The 20,094-nt window shown below is 38.2% G+C and overlaps 1 protein-coding gene across 1 annotated transcript; it reads left to right on the top strand.

Moving 5' to 3' along the window:
* The first annotated feature begins 368 nt into the window (after positions 1-368).
* Positions 369-19,206, top strand: morn3 (MORN repeat containing 3). Its single transcript, XM_078421656.1, has 6 exons — positions 369-500; positions 6,208-6,519; positions 8,060-8,217; positions 8,834-8,993; positions 13,920-14,104; positions 16,656-19,206. The coding sequence occupies exons 2-6, from the start codon at positions 6,375-6,377 to the stop codon at positions 16,758-16,760; spliced, it is 753 nt and encodes a 250-aa protein (XP_078277782.1). The 5' UTR covers positions 369-500; positions 6,208-6,374; the 3' UTR covers positions 16,761-19,206.
* The last annotated feature ends 888 nt before the right edge of the window (positions 19,207-20,094 follow it).

The raw sequence follows: 20,094 nt of genomic DNA, 5'->3' as shown, positions 1-20,094 counted from the left end.
CGCGCCGCCCAACCGCCGGCCCACCTACGCTCTCTCTTTCGCGCCGCCTAGCCGCCGGCCCGCCCACACGCACTCTCTCTCGCGCCGCCCACACACACTCTCTCTCTCTCTCTCTCGCGCGCGCGCCGCCTAACCGGCCGGCCCGCGCTCTCGCGCACCGCCGGCAGGCCGGCTCGCTCTCTCTCTCTCTCTCGAGCAGCGCGGGTCAGCCGCCCGGGACGAATGGCCGCAACGGACAGCAGCGCGGGTCAGCCGCCCGGGACGAATGGTCTCGGCCTTGGTGAACATCGATCACCCATTTAACATCTTAAAACAATTGCAAAGTGCACGAATAACCGTCCTAGCGGATCAGGCAGCATCTGTGGAAGGAATGGACGAGGTTTCAGATCAAGCTCCTTCATCAGAGAGTGTGCAGTAAAGGGTCAAAAGATACTGGTGCTCCACAAACTCTGGTTCTGGTTGATAAACACCTCATAAGTGGTTATCTCGCGCAGGTCGGAGTGAGTAGAGTAGTGATTAAATTTTGAAGTGGGCCTTTTTGACCAAGTTGAGATCTAAAGTTGCTCAATCCCCTTTTTAAATGACAACATCGTGTGTTGGGTGGTAACATATTCCATTCCCTTATCGTCCTATGGGCAAAGGGAATATTGGTAGCAAAGTTTATTGACATTTAGCGAGTTGATGTAGGGACCGCTATTTTGTCTTGTTTCATGGCAGTTGGTGCTCTGGTGCCTGCAGGGTTTAGTATTTCCATCATTTTTCTTTTAGGACTTCCAGCAAGAGGAGTAAAAGGAAAAAGGATGTCTTGCCTTGCACGTCCTTATTGAGGCCACAAAATTGGAGTATTGTGTACATAAGAACATCATAAAACGGGAGCAAGAGTAGGGAGACTTCAGAGGGCGAATGGCCTATTTCTGCTCGATGTCAAAAGTATTCAATTCCCAGTTGTACCCACAACAGAATAATGAAAATTTTAGTTGCTGTAGGTCTGTATACGCAATCACACAAGATAAATATTAATTATTTTTAAAATTAATAAATTAATATCTAATACATGCAAACCCTAAATTCCTTAATGCCATCAAATACATGCTCATAGCTATTGAGGTTAGTATTATATTATTATGTTCTAATCAATAGATAGGGTGGAATAAATTGGGTCAATGCACAGTCTTTATCACAGGGTAGGGGAATCAAGAACCAGAGGACATTGGTTTAAGGTGAGATGGAAAAAAAAGAATTTGAGGGACAACTTTGTCTCTCAGAGGGTGATGGGTATGTGGAACAAGCTGCCAGAGGAAATAGTTAAGGCAGGTACTATAAAAGCATTTAAAAGATACTTGGACAGACGGATATGGACCAAAAGTAGATGGATTACCTTGGCTGGCATGGACGAGTTGGGTCAAAGGGCTTGTTTCTCTGTTCTACTATAATTCGTAGTACTTTTTATTTCAAAATATGACCTATAACTTTTAGAAACACCTCTGAGTAACAATTTTAAGTTGTATGTTTCAGTTGATGCATATATTTGAAAAACAAGAAAATAGCTGGACAGAAATTAAAAGAAAGAAACAGCATTGATCAGTTTGTATAAAAATAGAAATTGTAGGAAATCCTCGGGCATCAGATGTGCTGTGTAAAGCAAGAGTTAAGATGGCAGGTCAATGACCTTTCATCAAAAATGAGAAAACAATACTGGTGCTTCACAGCCCCTGTCTGATTGTTTAGTTTTTCCAGCCTTTTTCTTTTGGATTTCCGGCAAGAGGACTAAAGGAAAAATGACGCCTTGTCTTATATTGGACCTTAATGAAACCACATTTGGAGTATTGTGTACATAAGAACATAATAAAACAGGAGCATGCCCCTCAAGTTTGTCCTTCCATTCCATGTAATCATGACTGATATGCCCTAGATCTCATGTAAACTCATCCCCAGTATATTCCTGTTTTCTCCTATCCCTTGTGTATTGGCACAATTTCTATATCCTAAAAGCCTGTGCAACTAGAGAATTTTCTTATGTTGTGGTGTCACTCCAATTCTGAGCCTATCACGTCAATGCACCAATCACCATTAAAACAATTAATGTCTTTAACTTTGGTCATTTTCCCTGTAATAGTCCTCATCTGTCTTTGCTCATGAGCAAATGATTACCTCAACCATTCACCTTAAGATCTGGTTAGGTCATATTAGGCAATATTGGTTCTTCCTCTCACTAATTGGTCACCATTACGTGACCATCCTTGATTGCAAAGACACCCTTCGGCCACTTTACTGTAAACTGCCTCTTGAAACTCTTTTCCCTAAACCTCTACTTCTAACTGGTGACAGGAGCTTGTGGACTTGTATTGCCACCAAGATTGGCACTATATTGTCTTCTGCTTCTGCCATTTTCCTTCCTTACCACCCCACTGGTCCAAACTTCGATTGTTTCCCTATCTCCAAACTCACAACCTTCTCTAGTTTTTCTTGTTTGTCTCACAAATTCTGCAAATTCATCTCATACAACGAAAGCAACCAACTTCTTCAAACCAGTTCCCACTTAATTACCAACCATGCAACTTCCCTTCCTGGTCTGTATGTTAGTTGATATAGTTAACAATTCTCTCTTATGGAGTGCTGCTCTCCTCTCCTTAAATGAAAATAGGAGCAGGAACAGGCCACTAGGGTCTCTTAATCCTGCCCTGTTATTCAATATGTTCATGACTGATTTACACTGGCCACAGCTTCTCTTCTGTGCCAGTTCCCTAGAGCCCTCAATTTCCCAATGTTTTGAAATTTTATCTACCTCTACTCTAAATACTTATGATCTGGGCTCAATAGCCCTCTCAGGTAGAGAATTCTAGATATTGATTACCCTCTGCAAAATGTCTACACACATCCATTTTCAATGGCAAGACTCCTGTGACTTTCCTCTCAAAAATCTTTGATATGATTCTACCTGAGAGACATTCTTGAATTCTTGAATCCCTTTGATCAATAGTCTTTGTTTCTGACACAGTACAGGACCAATCAAAGTCTGGCTCTGATTGCATCACCTTTTGGTTCATTTACTTCTGAATCTAATGGGTGCTTTTAAACAAGTAAACACACCGTACTCTTCGAAAGCCTCTTTATGCTGGATGAAACTTACCTAGTTTCTGTCTTGCCTGGTTCTAACGCGAGATTCAAAATAATGGCTTCCTATCCCGTGCATACACCCTAGCCACTGGTATCCCCAAGGATCAATCCCATCTACATGCTGGCCTTCAGTAACATTGATAACACAACAAGAGTTTCCACATGTACAATGTTTTACATCATCTCTCTTTACTCCTTTTCTGTCTCTATACCGTCAGACTATTTTTTCAACAGTAATTTCCTCAAATATCAGGAAGACCAAAGCCATAATCAATTGCAGAAACAAGGAACTGCACTTGCACAAAGTGCTGGAGTAACTCAGCATCCCTGGAGAACATGGATAGGTGATAATAGGTGCATATCCAGGTGGGCCACAGGAGAAGGGAAGGAAAGAAGGGGTGGGGGGGAGGGGGGTGTAGTTAGAGATTACCCATAATTGGATAATTAAATGTTCATACCAGGTAGTGTAGGAAAATAACTGCAGATGCTGGTACAAATCGAAGGTATTCACAAAATGCTGGAGTAACTCAGCAGGTCAGGCAGCATCTCAGGAGAGAAGGAATGGGTGACGTTTCGGGTTGAGACCCTTCTTCAGACTGAAGAAGGGTCTCGACCCGAAACGTCAACCATTCCTTCTCTCCTGAGATGCTGCCTGACCTGCTGAGTTACTCCAGCATTTTGTGAATAAATGTTCATACCAGTGGGTTGTAAACTACCCAAGCAGAATATGAGGTGCTGTTCCTCCGGTTTGCATGTGACCGTACTCTGGCAATGGAGGAGGCCCAGCACAGAAAGGTCAGTATGGGAAGGGGAGTTAAAATAGCTAGCAACTGGGAGATCCGTGAATTGCACGCAAGTGCTCGGTGAAACCTAATCTTTTGTCTTTATCACAAACCCCATTCCATCTGTAATATCAAAGCAAACTTAGCAATTAAAAAAAAAAAATTTTAACCTCGTAATTTGAAACAAATATTTATATCATCTCCATAAGCAGACATTGGGATCTTTAAAACAGAGCCAGCCTCTACTAATCCGTTGCTAGAATGCTAATTATTGTGACAACTTCATCTAATCTAATCATCTAATCAATCATGGTATGCTTTACTATCCATAAGCTTAAAATTAACATAAGTGTGGTCATAACACATTTTCCATTTACTCATTATCCCCATGTTTGCTGACATATCCTATCTCTTTGTCAAACAATGTTTTGATGTTAAAATTCCTATTTAATTTTCAAATCCCTCCAACTCTAAGTTTAGCTTGCCCCCCTTAGCCTGACTAACCTTCCAAATGCTCCACCTTTGTTGCTGAGGCTCCAAACCAAGTATTTATCTCTCTACCTCTCAACCTTTAATTTACTCCTTTGAAAAACTAATTAAAACCAAACTCTTTACTAAGCATTTTGTCATATATCTCATTGCCTCACTCTGAACCTTATTGGCCACTCTTCTATTGAAATGCAACGGAATATTTTTGTTACATTAAATGTGTTCTATAATTGGAGTTATTATTGTTTGTAGACCTCTGTATAATTTCTACTGTGGGCTTGTAATTAATATAAAGAAATTGATAATTTTCCTTCTTTCTTTTTTACTTATGGATTATACTTAAATGCATGATTTAATTGCAACATTTAAATATAATTGAAGAGACACAAAAAGCTGGAGTACCTCAGCGGGATAGGCAGCATCTCTAGGGAGAAGGAATGGGTGACATTTCAGGTCGAGACCCTTCAGACTGGTTAGGGATAAGGGAAACGAGAGATTTCGACGATGATGTGAAGAGATAAAGAACAATGAATAAAAGATATGCAAAAAAGTAACGATGATAAAGGAAACGATGATAGGGTGAAAACGAGCAGTTAGTGTGAGTTGGGTGGGGGAGGGATAGAGAGAGAGAGAGGGAATGCCTGGACTACCTGAAGTGAATTAAATCAATATTTCTACCAAGCGACCCAAGCGAAATATATGCTGTTCCTCCAATTTGCGTTTAGCCTCACTATGACTTTGGAGGAGACCTAGGACAGAAAAGTCTGTGTGGAAATGGAAAGGAGAATTAAAGTGTTCGGCAACCGGAAGATCAGTTAGGTTCAGGAATTCCTTTTTATTCCTTTGAAACATTGCTCCGCTATCTTATTGGGTAATGATACAATCATCACTGTTAGGCTGAAAATTATTGATTCATGACTGCCACTAATAAGTTATCAAGTATCAGTAGCAGAAATGTACCCGATGTTCCAGAAGTACCTTCCCTCTTTCACCATAAAGCAATATATCCATACGCAAGTGTGTAGTTTGCAGAGATGTTAACATCCAATAGATTTTTTTCCGTTTTGAAGGCGTAATTTTATCGTGTGTGGCAGTGGAGCTGGGCGGATTCTATAGACGATCAGCATAAATTGAATGCTATTACAACCTATTGGAGGCCACCGACTTCAAGAAGTGAAATTCAGTTAGATTAATAGATAAAGTGTAACACGGTACCATTGTTCACAAAAACAATTCGCATTAAATACTAAGTTCATAAAATGTGTAGGAAGGAACAGCAGATGGGTCTTGACTCGAAACATCATCTACTCCTTTTCTCCAGGGTTGCTGCCTGACCCGCTCAGTTACTCCAACATTTTGTGTGTATTTTCACTTAAGTTCAAAAACTTTGAAGATCGAAACTCTTCAGGCACTCGAACCTTTAAATGTGTTATTTGTACCTTATTAAAGTACATAAAAAATAATTTTAAAGTCGGTATTTCACATTCAATGACATACACATCGAACCTGCAGACTGCGAACTGGACAATTCTCAGATGGGCAGGGCTACATGACAAACGATAACGTAGCCCACCTGACTTTATTGTAAAACATTATTTTTATGAAACAGCTTAATTTTACCACGTTTTGTGTTTTTTTATTGTTGTTTGTTTTAAAATTAAAAAGCAGGCTCCACGAGTGGTAAAGCGCAGGGCATACATCAGTTGCCCTAGTAACGAGGCGCACATTGTAGTCCCTTAGGAGCGTCAGTAACTACATGGATTGTTGCTAAATATCCTGCTGCTTTGATGCTTGAATTTATGAAATGATTTGTTGCCAGGTCTTTCAAGTACTGGTTTCTGAACTTTTCTACTTTGAAAACTGGTGTGACGCATTTGCAAAAAAAAATAGCCAAACCTGTTGCCTTGGCAACATACAAATCCTTTAACGCACACATGGTCGGAAGTGTGCAGGCTACATCCTTACCTAAAGCCCCATCAATACATTATGCCTTTTCTGAGACCTCGAAAGCCTAAAGAAAGTCGTTGGAAAGATTGGGATAAAATTGCGCAGAAAAACGGATTGAAAAAAACCGTTTACACAGTGGACGGGAATGAATACACAGGAGAATGGCGGGACAATAAGAAACATGGTAAGATTATTAATCTTCCGATACATTCCATTTTGAGTAGAGTGTTAAAAAACAAACTGAACAACATTTGTAGCAAATCTGTGTCATGTTTCTTTCCAGACTTTAAAAAAAACAATTATCGGGACCTGAGTGGATCTGGTAACATAAATACTAAACTACAGTACCGTAGGAATATATATAAGGATAGAAGTTTGAAGAGCTAAAACCAGAATAATTAAAGGAAAATTGTTCACAGAAGTGGATACCAATAGAAACAGAACATTTTCTACTCTTACCCCTGGGAAGTACTTACATAACACATTACGTGTGTTCCCTTCAGAAGAGGTCAAATATAAATTCCTCTCGGTCTCATGTACCCAGGTCTAAATTATTAATTTGGTGATTACTTTTTTTATGTGTTCACAATTCAGCAATAAATAAGATTCCTTTAAATCAACTTTAACGTTTTTGTCTTAACTATGACCACTGCCCTATTGCCAGCTCACTATCATGCTGTTAAAACCATTCTACACACAATACTTAAGAAATGTGAAAATGTCACCAAATTCAGTTCATCAAAAAAAATTATATGGTGCAAAGAAGATATCTTCAGTATCTATTTTTCTGAACAATTTGCCATTTGACAGAAGATCCTTTGCACATTGGAAAAAAAGTATTCGATTCAGTGCCTGCATAAATTAAAACAACTAGATTTTGCTAATATTTAAAAATCGTAAATAGGAAAGCAGTTGCAACTACTCCATTATGTCAACAGCAGAAGTGCTGTAGTAATTAATTGCATTTTTAAATTTATTGCAGCGCAATAAGCATTTTATCATCAAAACCATGTTTTGAGCCTGGAAAACCTAGAGAAATAGGCCAGTAAATTTGTTCATTATTTTGGAAAAAAATCAATCAAGCAAATAATATGGTGTTTTTTGTTTACCGTTTGTTCAATTACTTTAACCACTTTTATGTTTTCAAATTATTACAAATTTAATATTTCCATTTTAAATTTATAATCTAGAATCTATGGGTCACCTGATATTGCGTCAGTGGGGGAATATTAGGGGAAAGCAGTCAGTGGTCTATGAAGCTTTCTTTAAAATGCTTGACACTTCTCTGCATCTCAGCCCTAATGTCAAGAAATTTAAATATTTTTTTGTAAAGTATTGGCTTAAGTTTTTAATTATATGGTCTAAATTTCATTTCTTCACAACTGGTTGTGTTTGCTTATGATGAATCATCTTTTGATATAATTATAGAGCCACAAAGCATATTTTAAAAAACTCCAGCAAGATATTGGGTTGTTTTTGATGCGAAAAAATCTTTCACAATTGCCCCAAAGGGATGCTGTATCAAAGAATAATGTAATTAAAAACGGAGAACCTTTTTTAGCACAGTAACACTTGTGGTGAGTGTTGTTGGTTGTTGTAAATTTGGTCAATGTTACAACAGATGAATTTTGTTTTTAAAGATTGGTTTGAAAACTGCAAAAGAAGAAAACATTAATTCCCAACTCTTAAATCTTTTCCCATTATTTATATTTTATTGCAAACAGGAAAGGGGACACAGAAGTGGAAATCTAACAGAGCCATTTATGATGGTGATTGGCAGTATGGAAAAAGAAATGGCTTTGGAACCTACAGTTTACCAGATCCAGTCAGTGGAGAATATAAAAAGGTTTATTCGGGCGAATGGAAAAATGGGAAAAGACATGTGAGCACAGAGTGATTTCATAATTTACTAATTTCATAATTCACGGTTTCAATTAATTGCTCTGTAAGGATGATCATAGCATGTCTTTAATAACATATTAAGGAAAGAAAAGTATAGAGTGAGAGGAATCTAAGCAAAATTTAAAAAAATAGCCAGTAATAGATTCTACAGTTTGATCCAAATATTAGCAAAAGTTACATGTGTCCTTTACACACTAAGTTAGACTGGGGAAATTATATTAGGAAATAAGGAAATGGCAGAGCTATCAAATAAGCATTTTGGAACTGTCATCACAAGAAAAGAGATGGAAAACCTCAGAAATCGTGGAGAAAACAAGGAGCTGAAATAAATTAGGTAGCCACAAAATGCTGGAGTAACTCAGTGGGATAGGCAGCATCTCTGGAGAGAAGGAATGGCTGACGTTTCGGATCAAGACCCTTCTTCAGACTGATGCTTTATTAGCTTTAGAACAAGGTATAAATGGGACTGAAAGACCTTCAGATGACTTTTAAAATTTGTTACCTGTATTTTCAGTGGACGTGCAAGTGTCATTAGTTATTTTTCTTGCAGCACAATTATTTCGATTTTGATCTTTGTTAATACTATACATTTGCAGGGCTTGGGAACCAACTTTTACTCAGATGATGACATTTATGAGGGCCATTGGTATTTTGACAAGAGAGATGGCTGGGGTAGAATGTTTTATGCAGATTGTTCTGCATATGAAGGTGAATGGTTTAATGACTTGCCCAATGGTCAAGGAATGCTCCGTCTTGGTAAGTAGTGTTTTACAAAGTACTTACTCAGATTATTTGAGACTGTCACAAATTTTCTAATGACAAATTGGCTTGAATACAGTAAAAAAAAAGTTTGCTAAGAAAAAAAGTTCTGCTGATCAAATCAATCCAGTTCTAGAGCTCATCTATGTTTGATAATGGATTGTATTTTACCTGCTCTCCACTAACCACTAATATTGAACCACTAATATTTTTTTGGAATACGATATTTATTTCTAAAACTATCCTCAAACTACAGTTAATTTATCATATTTATATCTCTATACTCTCCAGTTCCATTTTGTAACATAAGATATTTCAACTCCTTTTTGGGTTAAATTTTGTGAAATTAAAATCGTACAATTGTACAGCATGGAAACATTCCATTTGGACTGACTTGTCTGTGCTGACCAGTTGCAATCCTTTTAGTTTTAAGTACCTCTGATATGGGGAAAAGTTTCCTGCACTCTACCCAATCTATACCCATCGTAATTTTATATACCTGAGTCATGTCCTCTCTTAATCTTCTCGGCTCCAGGGAAACAAACTTAACTTCTCAACCCACATCATATCTCAACTGTTCTATCACAGATAACATCCTGGTGAATCTTCTCTGCTCCTTGTCCAGTGCTATCACATTCTCAGCAAAGTGATACAACCTTTATAATCTCTATCCATATGGCCTCATTTGAGGAGTGTTCTATTTTATTCATCAATAGTGAAGTAATGCAATATTTGACCAAGAGTTCAATAATACCTCTTCCCTTTTACTCCTGCTCTGTCTCACCAAAAAAATCTATATCCTGAAGAGTTCTGTCTTACAGCACCAGAGACCTAGGTTTGAAACTGTCTACAGGTGCTATCTGTACAGAGTTTGTACATTCTTCCTGTGACTGAGCGGATTTTCTCCGGATGCTCCGGTTTACTCTTACAGTCCAAAGACGTACAGGTTTGTAGGATAATTGACTTCTGTAAATTGTAAATTGTCCCTAGTGTTTAGGATAGTGCTAGTGTACAGGGTGATTGCTGGTCATTGCGGACTCGGTAGGCCAATTGTTTCCATGCTGTGTCTCTAAAGTCTAATGTGTCTTTTCCTAGTTCCCTATTGTACATGTTGGGAGGAAAACTTTCATTAAATTCCCAAACTAGCCTGAGGTTTTTGAATTGTGTTCAACTTAATGCTCATTACTCCAAGTTAAGTTGTTTACTTTCAAGCCATAGCCATTTTACTATTGTCAGTAATAAATTGCATCTTGTCATAGAGTGAAACAGTGTGGAAACAGTGTAGAAACAGGCCCCTCGGCCCAACTTGCCCACACCAGCCAACAATGTCCCAGCTACACTAGTCACACTTGCCTGCGCTTGGTCCATATCCCTCCAAACCTGTCCTAACCATGTACCTGTCCAACTGTTTCTTAAATGATGGGATAGTCCCAGTCTCAACTACCTCCTCTGGCAGCTCGTTCCGTACACCCACCACCCTTTGTGTGAGAAAGTTACCCCTTGGATTCCTATTAAATCTTTTTCCATTCACCTTGAACCTATGTCCTCTGGTCCTTGATTCACCTACTCTGGGCAAACACTGTACATCTACCAATCTATTCATAGAATAGAAACATAGAAAATAGGTGCAGGAGTAGGCCATTCGGCCCTTCGAGCCTGCACCGCCATTCAATACGATCATGGTTGATCATCCAGCTCAGTAACCTGTACCTGCCTTCTCTCCATACCCCCTGATCCCTTTAGCCACAAGGGCCACATCTAACTCCCTCTTAAATATAGCCAATGAACTGGCCTCAACTACCTTCTGTGGCAGAGAATTCCTCATGATCTTATACACCTCTATAAGATCATCCCTTATCCTCCTGCGCTCCATGGAATAGAGACCCAGACTACTCAACCTCTCCCTATAGCTCACACCCTCAGGTCCTGGCAACATCCTCATAAATCATTTCTGAACCCTTTCAAGCTTGACAATATCTTTCCTATAACATGGTGCCCAGAACTGAACACAATATTCTAAATGCGGTCTCACCAACGTCTTATACAACTGCCACATGACCTCCCAACTTCTATTGACTGATGAATGCCAAAGTGCCAAAAGCCTTTTTGACCACCTTAACTACCTGTGACTTGACCTTCAAGGAACCATGCACCTGTACACTTAGATCTGCTCTACAACACTGCCCAGAGGCCTACCATTTACTGTATAGGTCCTGCCCTTGTTCAACGTCCCAAAATACAACACCTCACATTTCTCTGTATTAAATTATATCAACCATTCCTCCACCCACTAGGCCAATCGATCCAGATCCTGCTGCAATTGTTCACAACCATCTTCACTGTTTACAAAACCACTAACTTTTGTATCATCAGCAAACTTGCTAATCTTGCCCTGTATGTTCTCATCCACATTATTGATGTAGAAAATGCAAATAATAATGGGCCTAGCACCGAACCCTGAGGCACACCACTAGTCACAGGCATCCAGTCTGAGAAGCAACCTTTCACCATTACCCCTGCTTCCTACCATGGAGCCAATTTGCTATCCATTCAGCTATCTCTCCTTGGATCCCATGCGATCTAACCTTCCAGAGCAGCCTACCTTGCAGAACCTTGTTGAACACCTTACTGAAGTCCATGTACACAACATCTACAGCTCTGCCCTCATCAACCTTTTTGGTCACGTCTTCAAAAAAAATCAATCAGATTTGTGAGACGCGACCTCCCACGTGCAAAACCATGCTGACTATCCTTAATCAGCCCTTGCCCATCCAAATGCCTGTATATCCTATCCCTCAGAATACTTTCCAGTAACTTATCAACTACAAGTGTTATGCTCACCGTCCTAAAGTTCCCAGCATTTTCCTTGCAGCCCTTCTTGAAAAAGAAGTACAACATTTGCCATCCTCCAATCTTCCGGCATGTCTCCTGTATTTAAGGACGACTCGTAAATTTCAACCAGGGTTCCCAGCAATTTCCTCTCTGGTTTCCCACAATGTCCTCGGATATATCAGATCAGGCCCTGGAGACATGTCTACCTTCAAACATGGCAGTACCTTCAGTACTTCTTAAACAGCAACCCTGACTGCTCCCAAGACCACTTTTAGTGACTGCTCCAATTTAATCCATTCTACTGTCATTCTCCTCGGTAAATACGGAGGAGAAACTAATTTAGGACCTTGCCCATCTCTTGTGACTCCACACAGAGGTGACTGCTTTGAGTCCTGAGAGGTCCCTCTCTCTCTCTAGTTACCCTTTTCCCCATTATGTATTTATAAAATCTTTTGGGATTGTCCTTAATGCTACCCCCCAGAGCTATCTCCTGGCTCCTTTTTGCCCTTCTGATTTCCTTTTTTAGTTTACTCCTTAGCTCCCAAAACTCCTCCAGGGATGCACTTGATCCCAGCTACTAAAGTCTGTTATCTCAATCTGAACAATCAGTGGAGGAATTATTCTGATCAATTGTCTCTGAATTGTAAAAAGCTCTACATGTAGTCTGTTGATCAAAATAACTTGCTAAACTTAATGTGCCATCATTACAACATATGTTGACATATAACCCTCTCCTTGCAACATGATATGTATTATGTCACATGAATGATTGCTGTATATTGTACAGTGACCTTACAAAGTGAAGTCATGGAATAATCCCAGATATTTAGGTAATTTGGCGGCTGATGCAATTGCCAATCAAGCTTCAAAATAGAGATCAGAGAAACATGAAACTGCAGATGTCAATTTACAACCCCCCTCCCCCACAAAGTTCTGGAGTAACTCAGCGGGTCAGGCAGCATCTCTGGAGGACATGGGTAGGCGATGTTTCTGGTCCGGACCCCAAAATATCCACTTACAACCCTTTCTCTGGCTTAATATTTCACTCTGCTTCTCTCTTTATCTTGTACCCTTTTGTCTAATTTTCATCTCTAACCTTTGTCTACCCATCTCCGGCCAAAACCCCCCTCACCTGGATCCACCTATCACTTGTCAGGCGTTGTCCCGCCCCATCCTCTTTCCCAACTTTCTCCCCTCTACTGCAATCAGCCTGCAGAAGGGTCCCGACCTGAAATGTCGCCTATCCATATCCTACCTGATCTGCTGAATTCCTCCAACACTTTGAGGTTTGAAATAGGACCATGACATTTGTTTATTGTTTGTTTTTCAAGCATGAACTTTTAACATGAATAAACATAGAAAATCCTTCAGTCTTGTACTTATCTGAGAAATTGATCCAAATAGCTTTTCAAAATTAACAGTTAGCATAAATAGCATTGTCTACACAAAATGAACGGAGACTTTGCTTAGTTATTTGTCTCTAAATCAAGGCATACGAATTGGGTGGTAAGTTTTATTACATATGCTTGTGTCACAAAAATCTGCAATACCTTTACCTTTTCTGTTAGGTGAAATATTCAGTTGTGAATTACAGCAGGACATAGATGAACAATAATTATTCATTCTTAATTTATTTAATTTATCTGTGTATTGTTGGTGGAAATCTATCAAATTTCCTTTGCCATTTCCCGAGTTTGCTACCAATTGATTAATGGTCTCTTAAGTATGATGGCGATGTTTGTGTAGTATAATGATGCTGCCTAATTGAACAGAATTCCTGCCATGGTGTTCAGCATAAACATTCATTTAGTTGGATCCCCGACACAGGTTTACACCGAAGGTTTACTATTGGCCAAACACCTCCATGTACCTATTGTGGATAGAACAAGTTAATGGTACAGCTGGTTATTAATGCATGATTGAAAATTAATAGTTAATGTCACCAATATTTTATTGACATCATAGAATGCTGAAATTCTAAAGAATACCAGTGGGATACTGTTTTAAAAAAAAAATCTTGTAGCTCTTGAACTTGTAATGCAATAAATGATTTAAAAAAATTGTATATCATTTTAATCATCCTCTATTTAGCTAATGACAGTCGCTTTGAAGGCTTCTGGAAAAATGGAATGAAACACGGGGCAGGAAAGTTTTTCTTCTTTGAGAAAGGTCAACTATATGATGGTGTTTGGATAGATGACATTCCAAAGTGTGGGAAAATGATCGACTTTGGCCGAGAAGATGCTATTGATCCTACTCTCTATCAAATACCACAGGTATCTTTTACAGCTGGTTTATTTGAATGAGTATCCCTCCCTCCTCCCACCAAAAAACACACACAATTTACCTTCATTTTTAGAAACAGGAATTAAATGGCAAGATGCCATTCAGTGTATTTAATTTGCTGAAATAAAGTAGCACATACGGTTAACTTTGGTTACTTAGACATTCTAATGCACGTTAAAATTTTGAACGTTGCCATTATCCTTTGTCCCATCTGACATGTCATGCACTATTTAACATTGACCTCAGGGCCATCCTGGTCCAATCACTTACAGTACAATGGTTTCAAAGGTCACTTTTAAAAGAGTAAGTACCATTAGATCAAATAATATCAAATGATGAGCCTTAAACCATAAAATTCACAGTAGAGCGAATTTTCCACAGATAGCTCACAAATGTAACTGACTTTACTTTTTATTGTTTTTTTACACACTTTTGTGGTATTTTACTTCACTCCTTTGTTTATCACCAATGTCCAAAAGATATTCTTGAACGTTCCTTTACTTACATAATCAGATTCTCTAATATTTTTAAAGATGCACAATTTTACGTCTTTTCAAGCACCTCATTGTGCTTCTTAAAGGCTTCTTTAATTGAAAGATAGCGCTTGGAAATGGGCCCTATGACCCACCGAGTTCACACTATCGATTGCCCGTTCTGTTATCCCACTCTTATCCCATTCCCTACACACTAGGGGCAATTTACAAAGGTGAATTAACCCATAAACCTGCACATCTTTAAGATGTGGGAGGAGACCGGAGAACCCAGATGTAACCTACGTGGCCCCAGGGAGAACATGCAAACTACACAGACAGTGCCCGAGGTCAGGATCAAACCCAGGTCTCTGGTGCTGTGAGGTACTGCGCCACCCATTTCTGAAAGCTGTTATTCTGGAAGTTATTTCTGCAAGATTATTTTAGTGGACCCTCTCTAAGCACCTGTTTTGGTCATTGCATCATTGACATTCATATTATTTGGATTACGTATTTTGATAAAATGGGCTGCACAATGCTTTCTAATGTGTGCTTTTTATTTCCTTGGTGCTAAAATTTGCTCAACTTTCCTTTTAATTTCTTAAATTATCTGCTGCCACCATTCTGCTTTGCTGTATTTTTCTGTGTGTATAACAATACGTCCTCCTCGGGTTACACATGCCCGGCTTACAGGCACCCAGACATATGATCGAATGTTTGGGAGACCAGTGGGATGGATGGCATGGGTCTGCCAGATGCTATGGGGCTGCAGGCTGGCAGATGGGAACAGAGCATTTCGCTCCCCACCACAATCATCCCCCACCCCACCTTGAGCCACAACAACCGGGCAGGTCAAGCGCAGCAGAACTGGAGGTGCTGAGCAGATGTTCACTCACTGAGTCGGGGAGATTGCTGGCAGCCGATCTTCCCATGCCTGCTCACACTCTCACACACTTTCATTTATTTTCAAGTTACAGTTTGGGTTATGAACAATTCTCAGGAACAGTACCCTATTGTAACCTGGGGACAGCCTGGGGATCTGCACAGGCATTGGTTTTGTATTCTCCCTGAAAACCAACATGCAAGACGCATCCTTGTCACTTTGTGTAACATTGTGATTACCTTCAGTTCTTCATTCCAAAATCTACTGATCTCATACAATCTGTAAATTAACCTTCCTAGGCAAAACCTTTGGAAACTTTTAATAAGAAATGAATTCTTCCTTTTGTTTCTTATTGTCAACAAGTTATGACATTCATTTCTAGCTGAACACATTTGTTTATTTTTGTATAGTACTTCTGAATATAGATTGATTTTATTTAGCATATTCGATTCCAAAATATATAGGTAGCCTTCTGAGTGGTGATTGAGAATATCGGCCATGCCTGTATAAGAAATGTGAGATAGAGCTCTGGTTTTACAACACAGGCAAAGAATGATTCTTCTGTCTGAAGAAGGGTCCTGACCCGAAACGTCATCAGTCCATTCCCTCTTCAGATGCTGCTTGACCCACTGAGTTCTATCAGCACTTTCTGTTTTGCTGTATCAGTAGGTTACCCAGGCCACTAACAGTGAAATACAAGACTGCAGATGCTGTAAGCTAGAGCAAAATGTAAAATGCTAGAGGAACCCAGTGGGTTAGTGCATCTATGGAGGCAGAGGGGTGATCAACATCTCAGTCGAGAACATGCATCAAGGCATAGATTCAGGGCACAAGTAGTAACTTGGAGTATTCACTTGGCATTCCATCCGTTTGAGTTCTCCCGATTTATTTATTATATTAACACAACTAAAAAATATTAAAATATTATTAGATTGCTGCTTCATGTACCATATTAATTCCTTGGATCTTATTTCAACCAAATGTGTGATCTCTCAAACTCTTTGTAAAACCTTTTAAAAAGTTGCCTCACCTTTGCTTTTTATAAACTAAGATATGAAATCTTTGATCTAGATGTATTCAGTTTAACAGCCACTCCATGTGTTAACCATGGTTAAATTATTCATTTAAAAAAATATTTTGCACAAGTGTTGTAACTGTTGCAATATATTCCTTTTTTTTAAAATGCAGTTAAAACTACGAGACTCTACTGCTGTATTAGAGGCAGCCAGATCAAAGTATCTGGATGGCATCAATGAGAATATCAGTGAACATTTAATATCTTCTACAACTTAAAGATGACACGTTTCAACTTTCGCAACATTCCCGGTGAATGCCTGGCCTTTTCAGAATGACTTGCATAATCATTCTTCAAATAATCATCTGTTAGTGATTAAATAATCAGCTGTTAGTGCATCTGCAATTTGTAAAGATCTGAAATATTGTTGGCAGAACATTGTAGCACTTATTCTGGGTCACAATAATATGCATAATTAGAATACCCGATGGTTAAACATCAACTGCTTTGTAAAGGACTCTCCATTGTGGTGGTCAGTTATTTTGCATCCTTACTGGTAAACTTACTTTATTGATAATCAAGTAAAAATTTGATCCGCAAAGCAAGAATTTGTTTACATACTTCCATTTCCACCCGCCTTACCTATTCCATCGCGTCCACCAAACTTACCATCAGCAGTTCATGAAATACCATGAATATATTGAGGTTTCCAATTTTTGTGATGCTTCATATTTTCTTAAGCCAATTTCACCCGACATTTATAGATATCACAATTCTATTTCTCAGTCTACCAAAGCAAAAAATAAAATCCCAAAGTTTTTAAATGCGCCTAAATATTTACTCATCTCTTTATGAAGATCATCTTGCTGGACTCTGGGATTTCTTTTAATTTCCAGTTTCTGAACTTGTTTGTGTTTGCAATTAACACAAAATATATTCCAGCAAGTGATTCTAACAAATGTAACCGTAATAGATCGTTTTTAATACTGAAATAGATCAAAACCTAAAACCATTGCACCAATTTTCATCTGGGGAAACTATATGTTTAAACTTACTAAATATAAATTTGGGGGAAGGGTGAATAGAAACAAAAGATTCCTTGTGTGTCCAGCTCAATAACCAGTTGCTGTTTGTGTGAAGACATCTGTGGACAAGTGTTACATTACTTGACGCGGTAATCGTCACGTATCTAGAAATCACTCAAAGTTCACACTTGGTGAGGGTGCCAGGACTTGTAAGATCAAGTGTGATCACTTTGAGGATATTATTTCATTTAAAAATAAGTTTGTTCCAGAAACTGGTACAGTTTAAAAGGGAATGTTATTTAGCCTCAAGGCAGCTGAAGATTAAGTAGAATAATTTGGGCATACGCAAATACACTGTTAAAAGTTGACAGATTTCCAATGCTTATAGCTAAGATGGCTCCAGGTTCTGAAAATCATCTCAAGGGGAATTGAAGGCAGCAATACAGCAATTCAGGGAGCATGTGCAAACTTTTCAGAGACAACACCAGAAATCAGGATTGAACCTGGGTCACTGGGTGACAGCAACATTACCACTGTGCCGCCCTATAGTTCTTTATAACTTATCTACCAGATTACTTGGTGTATATTTCAGATGTTCTGTTTTTTTTTAAACCAATTAGAAAGTAAGATTAACGATATAACAAGGAAAAAAACATGTTACTACATTAACAATTGTATTGCACTACATGTTGATAATTGAAAACATAGCAACTTTATATTTAAAAAATAGATCAATATTAAATATTTTAATAAGGGTCCTTTAGACGGACCTTGAAGGCCTCAAGGGTAATTTCTATTGTAAGTATAGTTTCTATATTAACATCCCTTTTGAGCTGGATTGAGTTACTATAACGAGACCATAGTAAAATCTATTATTCGGAATGATTATTTTATATCATTATTCAGAAATCCAAATGGCTCTGTGTAATGTCTCAAAAAGGTGAATTAAATATGCATTGGGCAAATCTACCCGTCCAGCATCAGAGATCTGAGCATGCTTCACTGTACAGTGAATGAGAAGTTCATTGTACAGAAACCGATTATAATGATGTAAGAAATAATAGCTGTATTTAATATTGAAGTATTTACTAAATAGTAGAAAATTATGCACATTATGAAGCATGTATTGGAAATATAGTACAAGAAAAGTGTCCTCGAGCATTTCCACATTTATAACAATTTTTTATATATTCCAGAAATGCTCGAAACACTTGAGTCAAGCAGCATTTGTGCAAAGAAAAAAGGATTAACATTTCAGGTTGAATAATCTTTGACTTCAAATGTAAACTCTGTTTCTCTTTCCATAGTTGCAGCCTGTACTGTGTTTCCAGCTTTTTGTGTCTTTGTTTGGTTAACAGCATCTATAGATTTTTGATTTCAATTCTCAACTTATTTTATTTTGTTATATTATTGTATTTCTAATAAAATTCAGATGATGAACAGCAGGCATGACTTGTTATTAGATTAAAAAAGTCAGGGTCATCTGTAAATTGGAAACATTTTAAACTTTTAGTAAGCAACCCTTAACTGAAAATCTAGGTGGAAACTGGAATTCAAATGATTAAACATGTATGAAATTCCACTGTAAACATTGAGAATGTTTATTTTTAATTGTTGATGTGAAAAATAAATTAGGAAGTGTTTGTAGCTAGGTGCACACACAAAAAGTACTTTACACGTTGCAGTTTTTATAAAATGTAACTACATTTTGATATCTTAAGTATAAAGATTATCTTGCTGTAAACCTATTTTACTTTTGTGAACTTAAATTCAGATACTATCAAAAATTATTCTATTTTCTACTGATTAATTGCATGTTAAATTGCCAAAAATGTACATCTTGTTGAGATGGTCTAGACTCCCACATTTTGTGTTTTAGTTTTGGTTGTATTGACTAAAAAGGTATGTGTAGATATGGGCTGAAGTGATATAGGAAGTTGGGAATTAGATGGAGAGGAAATCAAACAAAAACTTTGTTATGCTTTCAAACAAAAAGACATACCCTAACCATTTTGCTAGAAACAGCAAAGCAGAATTGTTTGTTCATGAAAACCAGACGAATTCAAGAGAGTTAAAACTGCCATGTCAGTTGAGTTAGGTTCAACATGCAAGCAGATGGAGGCTCGACATCTGTGTTATGTAAACCTTCTTGCCTAAATAATTAAATATCCAACGTGCCAATTTTTCTTCAGCATAGAGACATGTTATTTTTGTGTGGTAACATCTGTTCATAAACTACCGATGCAAAGGAAATTACCAATGATTTTTTGCAGCCAAAAAGGTCCAATATATTGATATATATATATCAATTAAAAATTAACCTCCATTTATCAATGATCTTTTTCCATCAGCATACCGTCTTGATTTGGTGATGAGGTTAAACAAGTGGCAGATGTGTTAGTGGGGACCAGTTTGGAACTACTGTAGTGACCATAATTTTAATAGTTTCAAGATAGTTATGGAAAAAGGTAGCACTGGTCAAAAAAATTAAAATCCTAAATTGGGGTAAGGCTAATTGTGATGACATTACACAGGAACTTGAAGTTCATTGGGAGAGACTGTCAGCAGATAAAGAGACATCTGGTTT

Source organism: Rhinoraja longicauda, chromosome 25, assembly GCF_053455715.1.
Source record: "Rhinoraja longicauda isolate Sanriku21f chromosome 25, sRhiLon1.1, whole genome shotgun sequence".
NCBI classification, from domain to species: domain Eukaryota; kingdom Metazoa; phylum Chordata; class Chondrichthyes; order Rajiformes; family Arhynchobatidae; genus Rhinoraja; species Rhinoraja longicauda.
The sequence above is the reverse complement of the archived record's forward strand: the minus strand, read 5'-3'. Positions and strand labels throughout refer to the sequence as shown.

Excerpts from the sequence above, each read along its gene's own strand:
- morn3 (XM_078421656.1), top strand. The coding sequence starts at position 6,375 with ATGCCTTTTCTGAGACCTCGAAAGCCTAAAGAAAGTCGTTGGAAAGAT. Across the intron at positions 8,218-8,833 it reads GGAAAAATGGGAAAAGACAT|GGCTTGGGAACCAACTTTTA; the intron begins GTGAGCACAGAG and ends ATACATTTGCAG. Across the intron at positions 8,994-13,919 it reads TCAAGGAATGCTCCGTCTTG|CTAATGACAGTCGCTTTGAA; the intron begins GTAAGTAGTGTT and ends TCCTCTATTTAG.